The sequence below is a fragment of the Dipodomys spectabilis genome, unplaced genomic scaffold (genome assembly GCF_019054845.1).
Source record: "Dipodomys spectabilis isolate Male_0828 unplaced genomic scaffold, ASM1905484v1 ptg000054l, whole genome shotgun sequence".
NCBI classification, from domain to species: domain Eukaryota; kingdom Metazoa; phylum Chordata; class Mammalia; order Rodentia; family Heteromyidae; genus Dipodomys; species Dipodomys spectabilis.
This window is the reverse complement of record NW_024870731.1, coordinates 20,519,025-20,535,809: the sequence shown is the minus strand read 5'-3', so window position 1 is coordinate 20,535,809 and position 16,785 is coordinate 20,519,025. Positions and strand designations below refer to the sequence as shown.

At 44.7% G+C, this 16,785-nt stretch overlaps 1 protein-coding gene across 5 annotated transcripts in view; it reads right to left on the bottom strand.

Annotated features, from left to right (window-relative positions):
* Nucleotides 1-16,785, bottom strand: part of Flnb (filamin B) — a 169,652-nt gene that overhangs the window by 47,206 nt on the left and 105,661 nt on the right. For 4 of the 5 annotated variants that reach the window (XM_042679680.1, XM_042679679.1, XM_042679683.1 and 1 more), the window contains exons 23-29: nt 16,108-16,270; nt 14,562-14,722; nt 11,330-11,497; nt 9,115-9,238; nt 7,743-7,899; nt 6,530-6,719; nt 2,369-2,616 (exon numbers count right to left, since the gene is read on the bottom strand). In XM_042679680.1, coding sequence (XP_042535614.1) covers nt 2,369-2,616; nt 6,530-6,719; nt 7,743-7,899; nt 9,115-9,238; nt 11,330-11,497; nt 14,562-14,722; nt 16,108-16,270 — 1,211 coding nt within the window. Of the gene's footprint in view, nt 1-2,368; nt 2,617-6,529; nt 6,720-7,742; nt 7,900-9,114; nt 9,239-10,001; nt 10,095-11,329; nt 11,498-14,561; nt 14,723-16,107; nt 16,271-16,785 lie in introns of all 5 variants that reach the window. The other variant, XM_042679684.1, reaches the window with a different exon arrangement.

The following is a 16,785-nucleotide window of genomic DNA, read 5'->3' as shown; positions in this document are numbered from 1 at the left end:
AGCACATCCATGAAGTATGTTTGCTTTGTGTCTGCTCAAGGGCTGGGGACATTTATTCTTGAGAGTCTGGATCCCTGCTGAGCTGCTAAAATGGTCCCTAATATTTTCACCCTGATTTTTTCAGCACTAGGGCTCTCTCATCCCCAGCCCAGCAAACCAGCGGAACTAAGACATCCATGATAGAAGATAGTTGTCTAAATCCAGCCAATCAGAGGAACCCCAGTATAATATAAAAAGATCCTGAAAACTGAGGCGGGGTCCTGAGCTTGAACTGAGGCTGTGTCCTTCCCCTGCCCAGCCCCACCTCCAAACAAAATCATCTTTAAAGTTACAACTGGGACCCTTCTCCTCTCTGTAAACAGGACATTAACTTTCTTGCTGCCCTCTTTTCTCCCCGCAGAGAATAAAAACACTCCCAAATGGACAACATCCAAAGCTGACAAGTGTTTACATTCTTGAGATACAAAAGAGCCTGCAGATCTCTGGCATGATGTTTATAGATAAACAAATGTCAGGAGAAGAAAAAAAAAGCTACAACAGATTATAGACTTGTTGGAAGCAAGTCCTTGGGCTTCTGTTTGGAAGGGCTTTGTGCCTTCCTCCATTGATGTACAATGTGAAATAATTAAAAAGTATTTTGTTGGCTGTGGGTTGGGCTAGACCAGCATGGACTAAGGAACCTATGGTCAAGGATGGCTGCCCCTTTGCATCAAAGGACGCAGGGAAGAAGCCGACATGGTACCTGGTGTCTGTCTAGACCAGGCACGCCTCATTTGTAATGAGCCCAACCGTGCTTGATTCTGAAGGTTACCTGAGGTAATGCTCATATGGTACTAACCCTTCTGCTAGATGAACCTTAAAAATCAGAGCAAAAAAAGCCGAGTTCCAGTGACTCCTGTCTGTAATCCTAGCAACTCAAGAAGCCTCAGCTGTGATCCTGAGGATCACAGTTCAAAGCCAGCCCAGGCAGGAAAGACCATGAGACTCTTTTTTTTTTTGGGGGGGGTCCGGTTGTGGGGCCTGAACTCTGGGCCTGTTCGCTGTCCCTCAGCTCTTCAGCTCAAGGCTAGCGCTCTACCACTTGAGCCACAGCGCCACTTCCGGCTTTTTTCTTTTTGCTTATGTGGTGCTGAGGAATCGAACCCAGGGCCTCGAGCATGCAAGGCAAGCGCTCTACCACTGAGCCACCTTCCCAGCCCAAGACCATGAGACTCTTATCTCCAATAAACCACCAGAAAACTGGAAGTGGTGCCGTGGCTCATGTGGTAGACTGCTCACCTTGAGCTGAAGAGCACAGGGATAGCACCCAGGCCCAGAGTTCAAGCCCCACAACTGACAAATAAAAAAAAAGAAAAAAAGTAAAAAACCAGAGCAAGATCTAAAAGCTACTCAGAATGGAAATTAAAGACTGGTTATTCAGGGCTGGGAAGGTGGCTCAGTGGTAGAGTGCTTGCCTTGCATGCATGAAACCCTGGGTTCTATTCCTTAGCACCACATAAGCAGAAAAAGCTGGAAGTGGTGCTGTGGCTCAAGTGGTAGAGTGCTAGCCTTGAGCTGAAGAGCTGAGGGAGAGCTCCCAGGCCCAGAGTTCAGGCCCCATGACCAACAACAAAAAAAGACTGATAATTCAGTAGCCCAGACACCCACATGATGGTTCCCTTCTATTCCAGATTTCTCAGCTTCAAAAGAGAAGGCTCTTCCCACTCTGTAAAATCTGAGTCTTTCCCCAACAGGACTGGAGGTATTTTGAATCCTAAAATACCAACAGTCATGCCTGAAGACAAGAGAGCATCAAGATCTCTCTCTTCTAGCCCTGGGGACAGGAAGAGGAAGAAGAAAGAACTATCAGGATAAAAACTGTCCAATTCCTTTTGCTAAAGAGTGAAAGTGGCTGAATACTGGTGGCTCATGCCTGTAATCCTAGCTACTCAGGAGGCTGAGATCTGAGGATTGAGGTTCGAAGCCAGTCCTGGCAGGAAAGTCCATGAGGCTCTAATCTCCAATAAACCAACAGAAAGCTGGAAGTGAAGCTGTGGCTCAAAGTGGTAGAGAACCAGACGAGCAAAAAAGCTCAGCTTAAGCCCCACAACTAACAACAACAAAAAAGAGTAGAAGTGTAGATTTCTACAAAGTGTCTCTTTCTGAATTGAGAGTAGGCCAAGTCCCTAAGTTTGATTGATATCTTGGTGGACAAAGAGATCTTCCTAAAACTCTTAGTGCTAAAGGGTTTCTGTGTTCCTAGTGATCACACTGAGGGCTCTCCAAGGTCAAGTCTGTATGCAAGGATGTCCCAGTCAGGATTTAACATATGGCTGGCTGTAGGTGTACTTTCTAGCAACAACAGGCTCTGGAGAAAAAGAGTGCTTACCATGACAGTAAAGGGGCTGTTAGGAATATCCACGCCTCCAAAGCGCACATAGATCACGTAGGTGCCTGGCTTGGCAGCTGTATAGAAAATATCATAGGTGCCATCTTCATTTTCGATGACATCAGCCTCAGCCTCGGTCCCGTCTGGGGTCAGAATTGTGCAGGTCACTTTCCCCTTCCCAGCAGTCTTGGCGTCCACCACAAAACCTACTTCCTCGCCAGTTTTTACAATAGGGGCGATGCCAGGACCTGGAGAAAAGGGTTCAAGAGTGAAAAGAAGCATTGGTCATGGATGGACACTTTCCCAGAGACCAAAGAAGAAATCACATTTGTGTGGGCTGTGTGTATCTACAACTACTTGACACTGGTGCCAGATAGGTGAACAGTCCCTCAGCCACTGGCAAACAGTACTGATCAAGGGAACAGCCTACCGGTCCTTAAGGAGCAAAAGTGTTTGCAAGCTCTGTGGGCTTCTCAGCTTCAAATGAATGTCAGCTCTGACTGTCTGCATCCAATGATAAGGAGATGAAGGACAGCTCATTGGTAGACTTATTGAGCACTTTCTTAAGGGCCAGCTACCTATAAGGGTCAGGAAGCAGACCACCGCCCCCCCTCGCCCCCACACCACACACACACACTTCAAATGCTCCTAGTCTAGCAGAGCAGATGGAGGTGGGCCAGCACCATGACTGACAGCTCTACCTGACACCAGAAAGAGGAGGAGGGACAATGTTACAGAAAAATCCATTTTCATTTTTCCAGGAGTATCCTGCTGCTCATTGATCCCAAGGTTCTAAGAATTCTTATCTCAGGGTGGCTGAGCATTGGGGCACAAACCTGTAATCACAACTCCTAGGGAGGCAGAGATGGGAAGATCATAATTTGAAAGCAGTCTAGGGAACAATCTAGTGGGATCCCATCTCAAAAACAGAAGGAAAACAAAAACAAACTAAAGCTGGGCCCCAGTGGCTTATTCCTGTTGTAATCCTAGCTCCTCAGGAGGCTGAGATTTGAAGATCAAGGTCCAAAGCCATCCTGTGCAGGAAAATCTGTGAGACTCTTATTTCCAATTAACCACCAAAAAACTAGAAGTACATCTGTTTCTCAAATGGTAGAGTGCCAGTCTTGAGTGAAAAAGCTAAGGGACAGAACACAGGCCCTGAACTCAAGCCCCAATACACACACACACACACACACACAAAGAAAGAAATTTAAAAAGGGTAGTGGTGTGGCTCAAGTAGAATGCTTGCCTAGCAAGTGCACGGCAGATAACAAAATCCTATTAGTGGCAAAAACAGGAAAAAAGGAAAAGAATTTCTTTCTTCGGTTGTCACGCTGACATAGCTTCCTGAAAAGAACAAAAATATCTCAACCCCGAAGCATGTGTGCTCTAGGACAGGGGAGTATTGTGCTCTCTTCCCGAAAACCACCAGACTCTATCTTCTCTGACTTGTGACCTCCTTATAAATAAATCAGAAGGCACAGGAAAGTATGTAGGAAAATAACATTGGCCCAAATGAGGAAAGTGTGTAGGCATAACGGGGAAATGAGAAGTGCTATGAATGTTGCTCACACAGTGAGGAGAGGAAAAGACAAGCTAGTCTGTGCAAGGCCCTGGATGCTAAAGCAAAAAGGTGCAGTCACCAGGTACTACCAGGTCAGGACATTACAAGGGGAGGAAGCAAGGAGGCCCTGCTCATGATAGCATGCCCTTGGGTCAGCAAGTACCCACGGGCTGTCAGATCACTGCATCGACCACAAGAGGTAAGGTGGTCCAGCCAGTATGTCTCAAGTTTTGCCATGGGTGAGACGAAAAGGGCCAACATAAGCAACTCATAAACCTTGTACGGAAAGCCAGTAGATGGCTTCCACGCAGGATGGGATGGAAGAACGAAGCCATCCCATTGAGTTTCCTTATTTTACAAGAACCAAATCCATTTCTTTCAGAGATGGGGAATCATATTTTGAAATGGGATTGAGCAGCCAACACTGAGCTGCAGATGTTCTTAGAAGTGGAAAGGCTATGGGGCTGGGAAGGTGGCTCAGTGGTAGAGTGTTTGCCTTGCATGCATGAAACCCTGGGTTCCATTCCTCAGCACCACATAAGCAGAAAAAAACTGGAAGAGGTGCTGTGGCTCAAGTAGTAGAGTGCTAGCCTTACACTGAAGAGCTGAGGGACAGAGCCCAAGCCCAGAGTTCAGGCCCCATGACCAACAACTACAACAAAAGAGTGGACAGGCTAGCCAGGCATTGGTGGCTCAAGGCTGTAATACTAGCTACTCAGCAGGATAAGATCTGAGGATCAAGGTTCAAAGCCAGCCCAGTAAAGTTTGTGAGACTCTTCTCTCCAATCAGCCATGAGAAAACTGGAAGTTGTACTGTGGCTCAAATCAATAGAGAACTAGTCTTGAGCTAATGAGCTCAGAGCTCAGGGACAGCACCCAGGCCCCAAGTTCAAGCCCTATGACCGACCAAAATTTAAAAAAAAAAAATCAATAAATAAAAATAAATGAAAGTCTAGTGGCAGTCATGTCTGAGAAACTGAATGAATGTTGAGGTTTAAATATTTGTGAGCTCCTAAGGGGAAACCCCCAAATCCTTTCATGTATGTTTCTAATGCTGACCTGAAATTCTCTTAAATGAGTACTGTTTAAGTGAAACACCTACTGTTCTCATGGGAATTCCCATCAAACCTGGGACCTCAACAAATGTACCCACTTCAAAAGTAATAAAATAGTTCTCAAGTACCTGGTCCCATACTCAGCACTTTTCTTGCCTGACTGCATCTAATCTTGCAATAACCCTGTCAAAAGTCTACAGTCCTTGGAAGAACTTCTGGAATTTGAATGTTGCTCAAAAAATAATAAATAAATAAATAAAAAATCTGAAGGTGGCAGTTCAAAGCCAACTCAAGCAGAAGTTGGTGAGACTCTTATTTCTAATAACTGCTCAGAAAAAGCCAGAAGTGGGCTGGGATGAAGCTCAGTGGCAAAGTGATTGTCTAGCAAGTACACCATCCTGGATTCGACCCCCAGTACCAGAAAAGACCAACAGAACAAAACAAAAAGGAAAAACCCAAATATCAAAAAAGAAAACTGTTTTAAAAAAAAACAGAAGTGACACCATGGCTCAAGTGGTAGAGCACTAGCCTTGAGCACAAAAGAGGCTCAGGGACAGTGCCAAGGCCCTGAGTTTAAGCCTCAGGGAAAGAAAGAAGGAAGGAAGAGAAGGGGAAGGGAGAGGAGGGGAGGAGGGAAGAAAGAAAGAAAGGAAGAAAGAAAGAAAGAAAGAAAGAAAGAAAGAAAGAAAGAAAGAAAGAAAGAAAGAAAGAAAGAAAGAAAGAAAGAAAGAAAGAAAGAAAGAAAGAAAGAAAGAAAGAAAGAAAGAAAGAAAGAAAAAAAGAAAGAAAGAAAAAAAGAAAGAAAGAAAGAAAGAAGGAAAGAAAGAAGAGAGAGAGAGAGAGAGAAAGAAAGAAAGAAAGAAAGAAAGAAAGAAAGAAAGAAAGAAAGAAAGAAAGAAAGAAAGAAAGAAAGAAAGAAGGAAAGAAAGAAGAGAGAGAGAGGAGGGAAGGAAGGAAGGAAAAGTTTGTATGACTGGGCCTAATTAAAACAGGAGAACTTAGCTAGGTGCTGGTGGCTCATGGATGTAATCCTAGCTACTCAGGAGGCTGAGATCTGAAGATCACAGTTTGAAGTCAGCCCGAGCTGAAAAGTCCTCATGAGACTCTTATTAAGCCTCTAACTAATCGCTCAAAAACCAGTAGTGGAAGGGGCTGGGAAGATGGCTCAGTGGTAGAGTTCTTGCCTCACATGCATGAGGCCCTGTGTTCAATTCCTCAGCACCACATAAGCAGCACTAGCCTTAAGCCTTGAACTGAAGAGCTGAGGGACAGTGCCCAGGCCCAGAGTACAGGCACCATGACCGACAAAAACAAAAAAAAACAGAAACCAGTAGTGGAGCTGTGTTTCAAAGTGGTAGAGCACTAGCCTTGAGCAAAAGAGCTCAGGGACAGCACCCAGGCCCTGAATTTAAGCTCCCAATGGACCAACAAACAAACAATGAAGAACTTGCCCAGATCATAGACATTACATGGGATAGACCGACAGTCTGGCTTTCTGACTCCAAAGCCACTCTCCTGACCTTGCTGTAACCCTGAACTCACCTGTGGCTAGACACTTGCTGGCATCGCCTGTCTGTGTGGCCCGGATGCGGTAAGGAGAAAATGGGATGTTGTCTCCACCATAGGTGACCCCAATCATGTAGCGCCCGGTCTTGTCAGGGATGTAGGTGACAGCATATGTGCCATCTTTATTGTCATGGACCATGGCTCTTTTGGGTTTTCCCTCTTGGTCCTGCGAATCACAGAGAAATACTATATAGGATGGTGTGCTCAACATGCAAGAAACATCCGTGGAAAGCTTGATGTATTATGTCATTAATTGGCACCTCTAGCAGGAAGAGACAGAAGTGATGGCTCAGTATGCTCTTGCTTTGTCTTATAGGGAGAGGAGAGGGTCACTGATCATACCGTGATGGTCTGTTAAATGAATGAAATGTTGTGGCTCTAAACACACTGAGTACATAGAGTAAGGGGCAAGAGCTCAGCTCACAACCTATCTGCACTCTCTTCTTCCTATACCTGCAAGACCCTCATTCTTAGCCAGGTGCCCCTGCTACCAGCCTATGTCCCAGCCTCGTTGCCATCTAGGAGTTCTGTGATGTGAGATTAATTTTGATCATAAGATAGTAGTGGAAGGCTATGAGGAGGTGCTCATAGAATTGATAAACTGGCTAGGCTGAGAAGGTCTTTTGCTCTCTGTTCTGTCTTCTTTCTTTCCTTTCTTCTTCCTTTCTTTCTTCCTTTCCTTTCTTCTTTCTTTTCTTTCTTTCTCTTTCTGGCCTGCATTTAGATATGATGGCCAGAGCTCTGGTAGGCTCACAGACCATGAGGACATTAAAGGCAGAGCCAGCCACACATGGCTAAAGTCCCAGGCAGATGGAGTCTTCTTCCTTGGTGACCCATTGAGGACTTAGTGGCTTACCTCTGAGTGTTTTTATCAAGAGAGGATAATCCCATGTGTTTGGTATACTGCAGTACTTAGTGCCAATTAGTCCCATGGGTGACTTAAAACATTAAAAAAATAAAAACATAGAAAGAGACATAATAACACTCACTACAAAGTGGTGCCTACAGATACATCTGTAAGCCTCTCAGGTGAGCAGATTTCTTTTCTCACTGAAATACTAAGTGAAACCCTAACAAACACTTATATTGGGTTGAAATTGGTTATTATTAAGGTCCTTATTCTTATTCCTGACCTGGAAATCAGGTCTTACTAATAAGGTTTGAATCCAGAAAGGAACTCAAGAGTTACCGTTATCTGCACAGCAAGCAAGCCTTCCCCAGCGTCTCTGGCGTCAATTGCAAACTCCACAGGCAGGCTGGCAGGCACCCCATAGGAACTGAGGCCAGGGCCACTGGCAGTCACCTTGCTGGCATCGTATGTGGGCAGGACCTTGACCTTAAAGGGACTTGATGGACACATACACACCCCAGGTGAGTAATGATACCAATCAATCCAACTCTTACAGAGATTAGGACCAAATGCAGGATTTCTACAGCAGACCAGACAGGAGGTTTGATCAAAGGGACATAATTCTTGTAGAAATATAGAGTAATGAGATAGAAGCCACCAAATAACATCAGCCCAAACATGAACGCATCTCATGAGCTATAACTAGTTTGGGGAAAAGGGCTTTCATATTAGTTACACTCATTTAATGCACATTTGTTATGCTAATGGTCACCAACATGGAAAGAACATGAGTTCAGTTTTCATGCTTTATCACAATGCATTCTCTATTTATTTGTAGTCTGTATTTTGTATGTTTCTATGATACATGATATATTAGTAAAGAAGCAGACAAAGGTAGGTTTTGTTTTTTGTTTTGTGGGTTTCTGTCAATTGTGGGGCTTGAACTCTGGGCCTGGGCCCTGTCCCTCAGCTCTTCAGCTCAAGGTGAGTACTCTATCACTTGAGCCACAGCGCCACTTCCAGTTTTCTGGTGGTTTATTAGAGATAAGAGTCTCATGGACTTTCCTGCTTGGGCTGGCTTTGAACTGTGATCCTCAGATCTCAGCCATTACAGGTGTGAGCTACCAGAGCCCAGCTGACAAAGGTGATTTTTAAATTAAAAATTTCTACATACCTAGAAATATAGGTATATAAATATCCAAACAAAACGTGCATGTTGAGGGTATGGTAACTTTTCTATCACTGGGGATATGGTTTTTAAAACAAACAAACAAAAAACTTTGGAGGTGTTTCAGAGGTGAAGAGCTCATGCAATATATTATTATTAACCGGTAATAAGGCTTCTATCCAACATCTTTTGAGGACTCTATGGTCAACTATAATCTCAAGGTAAGGGAAACACCTTTGTCTTAATCAGAAGGTGACTTGCAGGGTCACCAAAAGGAAGTCTCTGGAAAATACATGCCCTAACTTCTTAATTTCAGCTTTCTCCCTTTTCTCCCCCCATCCTCTTCAGCTCCCCTTTAAATCAAACATGGATAAAAGGAGACAATAGGATAGGAATCCAAGGACCCGGAAGTATTTGCTGATTGGGTGAATGAATGGTGGGTGAGAGGAAGAAGCACCACCAGAGAAGAGTGGTGCTTGCCATTCCTATAGGCCGTGGGCTTCAGGCCAGTTGGGACCCATTCCTCAGGGGCGGGGTGCTTACCTCCGAGGGATCTCTTCATCAGCATATTTAACAGAGATCATGTAAGGCCCCTCCTGAGAGGGGGTGTAAGTCACTGTGTGTGTGCCATCGCCATTGTCCACCATGTTCACTGGCTCCACCAGGCCTGAGGACAGAGATGAGAGGTTTTGAGCGGCTGCTTGGCCTCCCCTTCACTCCACCCTTGGCTGAGTTTGAAAAAAGATCACAACCATCCCTGAAAGCTATTGGTTTTCACTGATGAGTAACACAAGGCAAGCAGGCCATAATCACAGGCCTAAGAAATCACAGGATCCACAACTCCTGGTTGCAGAAATGACCCCAAGAGACACCTTTAGCTTTTTGTTGGCGAAAGTACACTCGGTCTGCCCTAGGGTGTAATTAAGGAGACTGCCCATGCTTGCTCCTTGAGGGCGTATGGTAAGGATGCTGCGGCAGACACCCTATAACTTTTCAAGCTGGTTAGGCATGCTTGGGATGTGGCAATTTCACTCTACAGCTGAGAAAACGCCAAAGACTCCAGAAGCCTGAACAGCAAAAATGAACCCATCGGCTGGACAGTTAAGGTAGCCACAGTTAGACAAAGACCACCACGGTGCCAACATGCCAGGGTACGGGTACAGGGCAAGGGAGGGTGCCAATTTCCTGAAGTGAGGTGACCCTCAACAGGATGCCAGCAGGGGTGAGGAATTATGTGGAAGCACAATCAAGGTATGTACTGTGTTGATCAGATCCCAGATTCCAGCTCAGAATACGATTCTCAGGGATGCGTAAACAATCGGGTAAGTTAATCAAGCATGGTGGCAGAGACAAACTGATTTTAGAGGAGAAGCCAGCAAGAGACATTCACATTACATAATTTAAAGCAGCAGCCAACAGGAAATCCGAACCTGTCTCCATAAAGTCACCCCTTGGGTCATCTTTAAAGAACTCTGACATGGCTTTCGAGGGGCTGTGCCATGACTGGGAATCCATCTCATCAGCTAAAATTAAAAAGCTGTTACTGAAAAGTCCTCCATAATAGGGGTCAATGACCAAGTAAAGCTTTCACACACATGAATAGTATACACACATGCATACACAACATGTACCCCCCCCACACACACATGCACACGCACACACATCTTTGATGATCAGAAAGTTCACAGAATGAGATTCCAGCCCCATGACCTCATTTTACCCAAACCACTTCTGCTCTGAGCTTCAAAGGGCATAACCTCATGCTGAACCCCATTAAGGACATTAAGGAGAAGGTTCCTCTTTAAAGGAGGAAGCTCTATTTATCATTTCTGGAAGCCAACAACACATTGAGGGGGTGGGAGAGGAAAGTTCAGATTACTTAAAAAACTAGGCACACTGTGCCTCAGCTGGGAAGAAAGGCACATCTTAAATGCTAGAAGAAATGTGATTGCTCACCAAAAAAGGCAAGTCTCAACAAACTTCAGAGCTCTGTCCCCAAATGGCCTGCTAGCCACTGCAAACCTGAATTTCAGGGTGCCGAAAGGGCAGAATGACTGCCCATAACCCACTTCCCAAGAGATCTTTTCTCTCCAGGGAGTTGCGACAATGACAGTCACATCCTTGGCATTTCCAAGATTCTAGTAGGCTCCACATGAGCACCCAGGCATGGCAAAGAGAGTCAATACTTCCAAACCCAGAACCCATACACAGCTGGACTTCCCTGACCTCCACAACTCACTAGGTAAAGAGTCAGCCAAACCAGCATCATATGGGAAGTCCCCACACACCTGTTCAGCTAGCTACTTAAAAGCAGTAAAACTTAGGCTGGAAATGTGGATTCGTGGTAGAGTGCTTGCCTAGCATGCATGAAGCTCTGGGTTTGATTCCTCAGTACCACATAAACAGTAAAATCTGGACATGGCGCTGTGGCAAGTGGTAGAGTGCCAGCCTTGAGCAAAAGAAGCTCAGGGACAGTGCCCAGGCCCTGAGTTCAAGCCCTATGACTGGCCAAAAAGAAAAAAAAAAAATCAAAAGAAATTTAGGGCCATATTATTAAAAGAGGGGGAGAGAAAGGCTTCTGGAGAAATAACAGGCCTACTCCCTTTTAAACAGGACCTTCTACTGGTTACCTAGACTATAGAGCAACAAGTAGTTTAAGAATTTAAGATCAAGATTGAGCTCAAAAGTAAAGCACCAGTTTTGGGTCGGAGCGCAGGGTAGATGGATATTGGAAGAGAGGCAGGGCACACATACTCACCTCGTGGGCCCAGGACCCTTACTTCCAGTGGGGCCAGGCCGGCTTTGCTACTATCTACTGTGAAGAACTGTGGAACACAGGCTCGGACACCAGAGCCCAGCCCAGGGCCAGCAAGCTTGACCTTGCTGGGATCCACGACGTCTTTCACAGGAACCCTGAAGGGACTGCCTGGAAAAGAAGTTAAGAGCTTTTTGAGAACATAGCAGTTGGTACTGGCCCTGTGCACACCTAGAAGTATATTCTTTTCTTTTTCTTTGTTTGACCCAAGACTGGGACTCAGACTCAGTACCTAATGCTTTTGTTCACTGATGCTAAGTGCTCTACTAACTGAGCCACACCTCCAAAATCTATACTTACTTTTTTTTTTTTTTGATCAGTTGTGGGGCTTGAACTCAGAACGGGGGCGCTGTCCCTGAGCCTCTTTGTGCTCAACATTAGTGTTCTCTACCACTTGAGCCACAGGGCTATTTCCAGTTTTTTGAGTGGTTAATTGGACATAGTAGTCTCACGGGGACTTTTCTGACTGGGCTGGCTTTGAACTGCAATCATCAGACCTCAGCCTCCTGAGTAGCTACGATTTCAGGCATAAGCTACCCAGCTGGAGATCTACATTCTTGATCCAGCTAGATCTTGATTGTATAGGCATTGATTACCTCTCTCCCTGATGAGCATACATCTATGTGCCTACTCACTGTTTCAACAAGCATCTAGAATGTCTACTACATGCAGACATTGTGCCAGGTCTAAGTGGCTACTGGTCCACTGAGGACCCACGAAGTATGGAAATGATAATATGAGCATGTCACTCTGACTTATGTAACACGGGGAGGAGTATATCAAGGAGCATCCAGGATACCATGAACCTAGTCTGCAAGGCTGTAACATCTGGTTTGAGACACAGGAGGGAGCAGCTGACAACCAGGGAAATAGATAGAGAGGTGCTTGGAACAGTGACACCAGCTAGTGCAAAGGCCCAGAGGTAAGGGAGAGGGCAGGCTACTGGAAGAACTATAGGAGCAAGTTAAGTGGTAGAAGCATATGGAAAAGGCCAGAGAGGGTACAGAAGGCTTGAACATCCAACCTCCTATCCTACAAATGGCTCCTGAGTGCCCCCCCTAGACTCTTCTCCAAACCACACATGGCCTTCTGGGATCCCTGATCATCTAGCAGTGCCTTGCTTCTCTCTGAGGATAAGCTTTTCTCTGTGGTCCTGCTGCATGGCCGAACCCTGGGAACCCTGTGGGCCTCTGACTCTGTGAGGGTGCCAACTATAATAAAAAAATTAATCAAACATGCAGAACAAAGGGAGGCTGGAATTTGTGAGAGAAGTGTTAAACAGAAGAACAAGGCTGGGTCATGAATCCGAAGGGCCTCCCCCCAAACAGGTGCCTCCTCAGAAATGGCAGTTCCAGTGTCCCCAGAACCTTGCCTGAGGTGGCTTCATACACCCCTGGCCAATGCTGGAGTCCTGTCTTTGGCAACTGCCAGGCATCTGCTATGGAAGCCAGAGTCTCTCTGTTATGGCACCACAGAAAGCTTATATTTTGTGGAATTAGGGAACACACATAATAAACACTGCACAAAGAAATTTGAGACTCTGTTTTCCTAACAACGGCGAGGTATTTATGGAGTCCAGTTTTTCAGTTAAATTAAATAAGTGGCTGACTCTGGCAAGGACAAGTACAACCCTTTAAACATGAGTTTAGGGAAACAAAAATGGAGATTTTAATCAATAGAGTGACAGTTGGAGCATTGAATATGAACACAAGATGGCCATGAACTGCCTCTGAGGCTAGCTTCTAAGTCACAGCCTTCATTAGAAACCATCTGAACACAGCATGAAAGAAACCATGAAACAGCATGCACAGGTAAGATAAAATCTGCCGCAAGATGGTAGACATCAAATATTATCTGCCAGACAACTGTTCTTTGTCCTTGGCAGACATCACCAATCGATCATGACAGCTCTTCTTCCTGACATGCTCTGAACCCAAGCCAATCCAGGAGTCTAGGCAACCACCACCAATAGATTACTGCTGGCCCATCATAAAAATCAAATAAGCTGTTATGGGTAAGATAGGATACTCTGATTAACATAATCCTATTGGAGGTTTGTACTAGGCCAAGAAAAACTGTCTTCATGTTTAACCACCTAGCATTCTCAGGAAACAAATTAGGAATGAAGCAGGTAACTGAATGTTTCAGTACCTCATAAGCTAAATACATGATACAATCACAACAACCAACAACTTACTAAACATCTCTGCCTGAGAAAGTTATGGAAATTGCCACTTGCCTTGGCCTTGCTGTTCAGCCCAAATTCACTCTTACCCCTTCTGCAGGTGGAATCTAAGTTCATGGCATCTAGCGCTCTCCCAAAAGTCAGAACAGCTCTGATTGCAACCACAACTGCATCATCTTTACTGTTGCTCCCTTCCTGGAGAAAACCCCGTGGGGACACATGTCTGCCTATTCTTGGTACTCCTTTCTCTTTCCTCTCTCTCTCTCTCTCTCTCTCTCTCTCTCTCTCTCTCACACTTTCCCTCTCTCATCTCATACAGTCCATTGTGGTAAAACTCTGAAAGGGATCCCTATTTTGTCAATTAGTTCTATTTTCTCACTTCTTAGCAGTTACAAGTTTTAGCTATGTAAATGCTAAGCAAGGTGTTAAAGTATTTAGGCAAACACCTAAACACTTCAGGGCCAGGAGCTTTTCTGTTTTGCTTGTGGCTGAAATTCCCTACAGTAGTAACAATAGTAATATAAAAGGCCAACAGCACCCAGGCTATTCATAGTAAATATCTTCAGTGTCCCCTGTTCATAGTAAATATCTTCAATGTCAGAAAAGAACTGAACAAACAAGAAGTTGAATTAGTGTGTGTCTGTCAAGCTGCCAGGACTTTTAATGGGGAAAGAGACCCATAAAGTAGATGAATAAGCACAAATTAAAGTAGAAAATTTTCAACTTGGTAAAGAACCAGCTTTGCCTTAAATCAGGAACAAAGCTCCTCCAACACATGAGCTATTATTTCCAGCAAACACTTTAAGCCAATGTTTTCTATCATGTCACTGGCTATACTTGGAGTTAGGATGTTCTCAGGAAAACTATCTGCAGTTGTTACAAATATCAGACCATTTTTTTCTACTCCAGACAGAGAAAGAGAGGGAGAGAGAGAGGGAGGGAGAGAAAGAGAGAGAGAGAAGCAAAACCAAGCCTGTTTTCATGCTTTACCAGGGATGTGGGATCCTCCGTAAGTGATATTAACATCATAATCCCCTGGAGCAAAGGGGATGTACTCAGCACTGCAGCTGCCATCTTTGTTGTCTCTGCAGTTTATCTTGGACTCTGACGGTCCTTCAACAGTGATGCCAAGCCCGCCAATTCCTGCCCCTCTGGAAAGGGTAGAGAAAAAAGTGAAATGCATACAACCCGTGCTAGTGGCTTATTGTCAGAATTCATTTAAAATCCCTCTATATACCAGCCCAGTTAACCAGTTGTCCCAGATATGAGTCAACCTGACTCAGCCAATGTGATAACCCCTCTTACATGGTACATTTCTCAAGAGTTCCTTTCTGATGCTTATCCTTCATTTGTTTTTCTTATCTAATTGCACTGGCTTATACTGTGAACACAATGCAGGCATGGGCCTTACGTGTGCTCTGGCACCAAGCTACACTCTACCCCCATTCTGTGGTCAATTCTAATAGGTCAGTTCTAACACACACACACACACACACACACACACACACACACACACACACACACACATTTATATTTCTGTATTATCAAGCTGAGCAGCATAGCTTCTATCTAGTCTGTTTGCTCTGCAATCATAACTATGATCAATTTTCTGGTATGTGTTTAGGTATACTTGGGACTTTGCAATATGTGTCTTTTGAGAAGAAAATACATCAGACAAATTGTACCTTACTGAATGCTAGGAGACCATACACCTTTTTTTTTCTTTCCTTCTTTTTTTTCCCCTTGGTATTGGCCCTAGGACTTTGACTTAGGTTCTGGGTGCTGTTCCTGAGCTATATGGCTTAACAGTAGTGCTCTACAACTTAAGGCACAGCTCCACTTCTAGCTTTGTGGTGGTTAACTGGAAATAAGAATCTCATGGGCTTTACTGCCTGGAATGGCTTTGGACCTCAACACTCAGATCTCAGCCTCCTGAGTAGCTAGGATTATAAGTGTAAGCCACCAGCACCCAGCTAAGACTAAAGACTGTTCCTGTTTGTCTTGATGCTGGTCCTGGAGCTTGAACTCAGAGCCTGATCATTATGTGTGAGTGAGCTTTTTTTTTTTTGCTCAAGACTAGAGTTCTACCACCTCTGGCAGCTCCACTTCTGGCTTTTTTTTGGCAGTTAATTGGAAATAAGAATCTGATGGACTTTCCGCCACAGCTGGCTTTGAACCATGATCCTCAGATCTCGACCTCCTCAGTAACCAGGATTATAGGCATGAGACACCGGCTCCTGGCAAAAACCAGACTTTTTTTTTTCTGGCCAGTCCTGAGGCTTGAACTCAGGGCCTAGGCACTGACTCTCAGCTTCTTTTGCTCAACACTAGCACTTTACCACTTGAACCCAGCGCCAGTTCTAGTTTTTCTTCTGTTACGTGGTACTAAGGAATCAAACCCAGGACTTCATGCTACGGAAGCACTCTGCCACTAAGCCTCATTCCCAGCCCGAGACCACAGACTTTTAAAGCATGGAAACTATACAAGGCTGCTCCTTTCAGAGAATCAACACACTGAATCCAGGATCCTTTGTACCTGGTAACCACAGTGAAGACATTGGGTTTGTTGGTAAAGGCTTCTTTCAATCCAGGACCGTGGGCTTGAGCCCGAGATGGATGGCAGCCTTCAGTTACAGCCACTTTGAAGGGACTGTTTGGGACAGGCACCTCGTCATATGTCACCTCCACTACATGGAGACCTGCTCAAAACAACAAACAGAAAGACCTATTTGCAGACAAGTCACCTATTTGGATGAAATAACACTACTTCAGGGTTTCATCTAGCATTCAAGTCTGTGTGGTATACTGTGTTATTTAAAAAGAGCATGTTATACCGGGTACCAGTGGCTTATACCTGTAATCCTAGCTACTCAGGAGATTGAGATCTGAGGATGGAGGTTAGAAGCCACCCAGGCAGAAAAGTCCATGAGACTCTTATCTCTAATTAATCAATCACACACACACACACACACACACACACACACACACACACACACACACACACACACACACAGCCAGAAGTGGAACAGTGGCTTAAGTAGTAGAGTGCTATCCTTGAGCAAACAAAGCTCAGGAATAGGGTCCAGGCCTGAATCCAAGTCCCAGGACCAGCACGAAAAATAAAATAAAAATAAAAAAAAACAAGAGCAAGTTATAGAAAAGACAATTTTGCTATAACCTTACTTTAAACATATATGCTATTTATTCTTTCTGT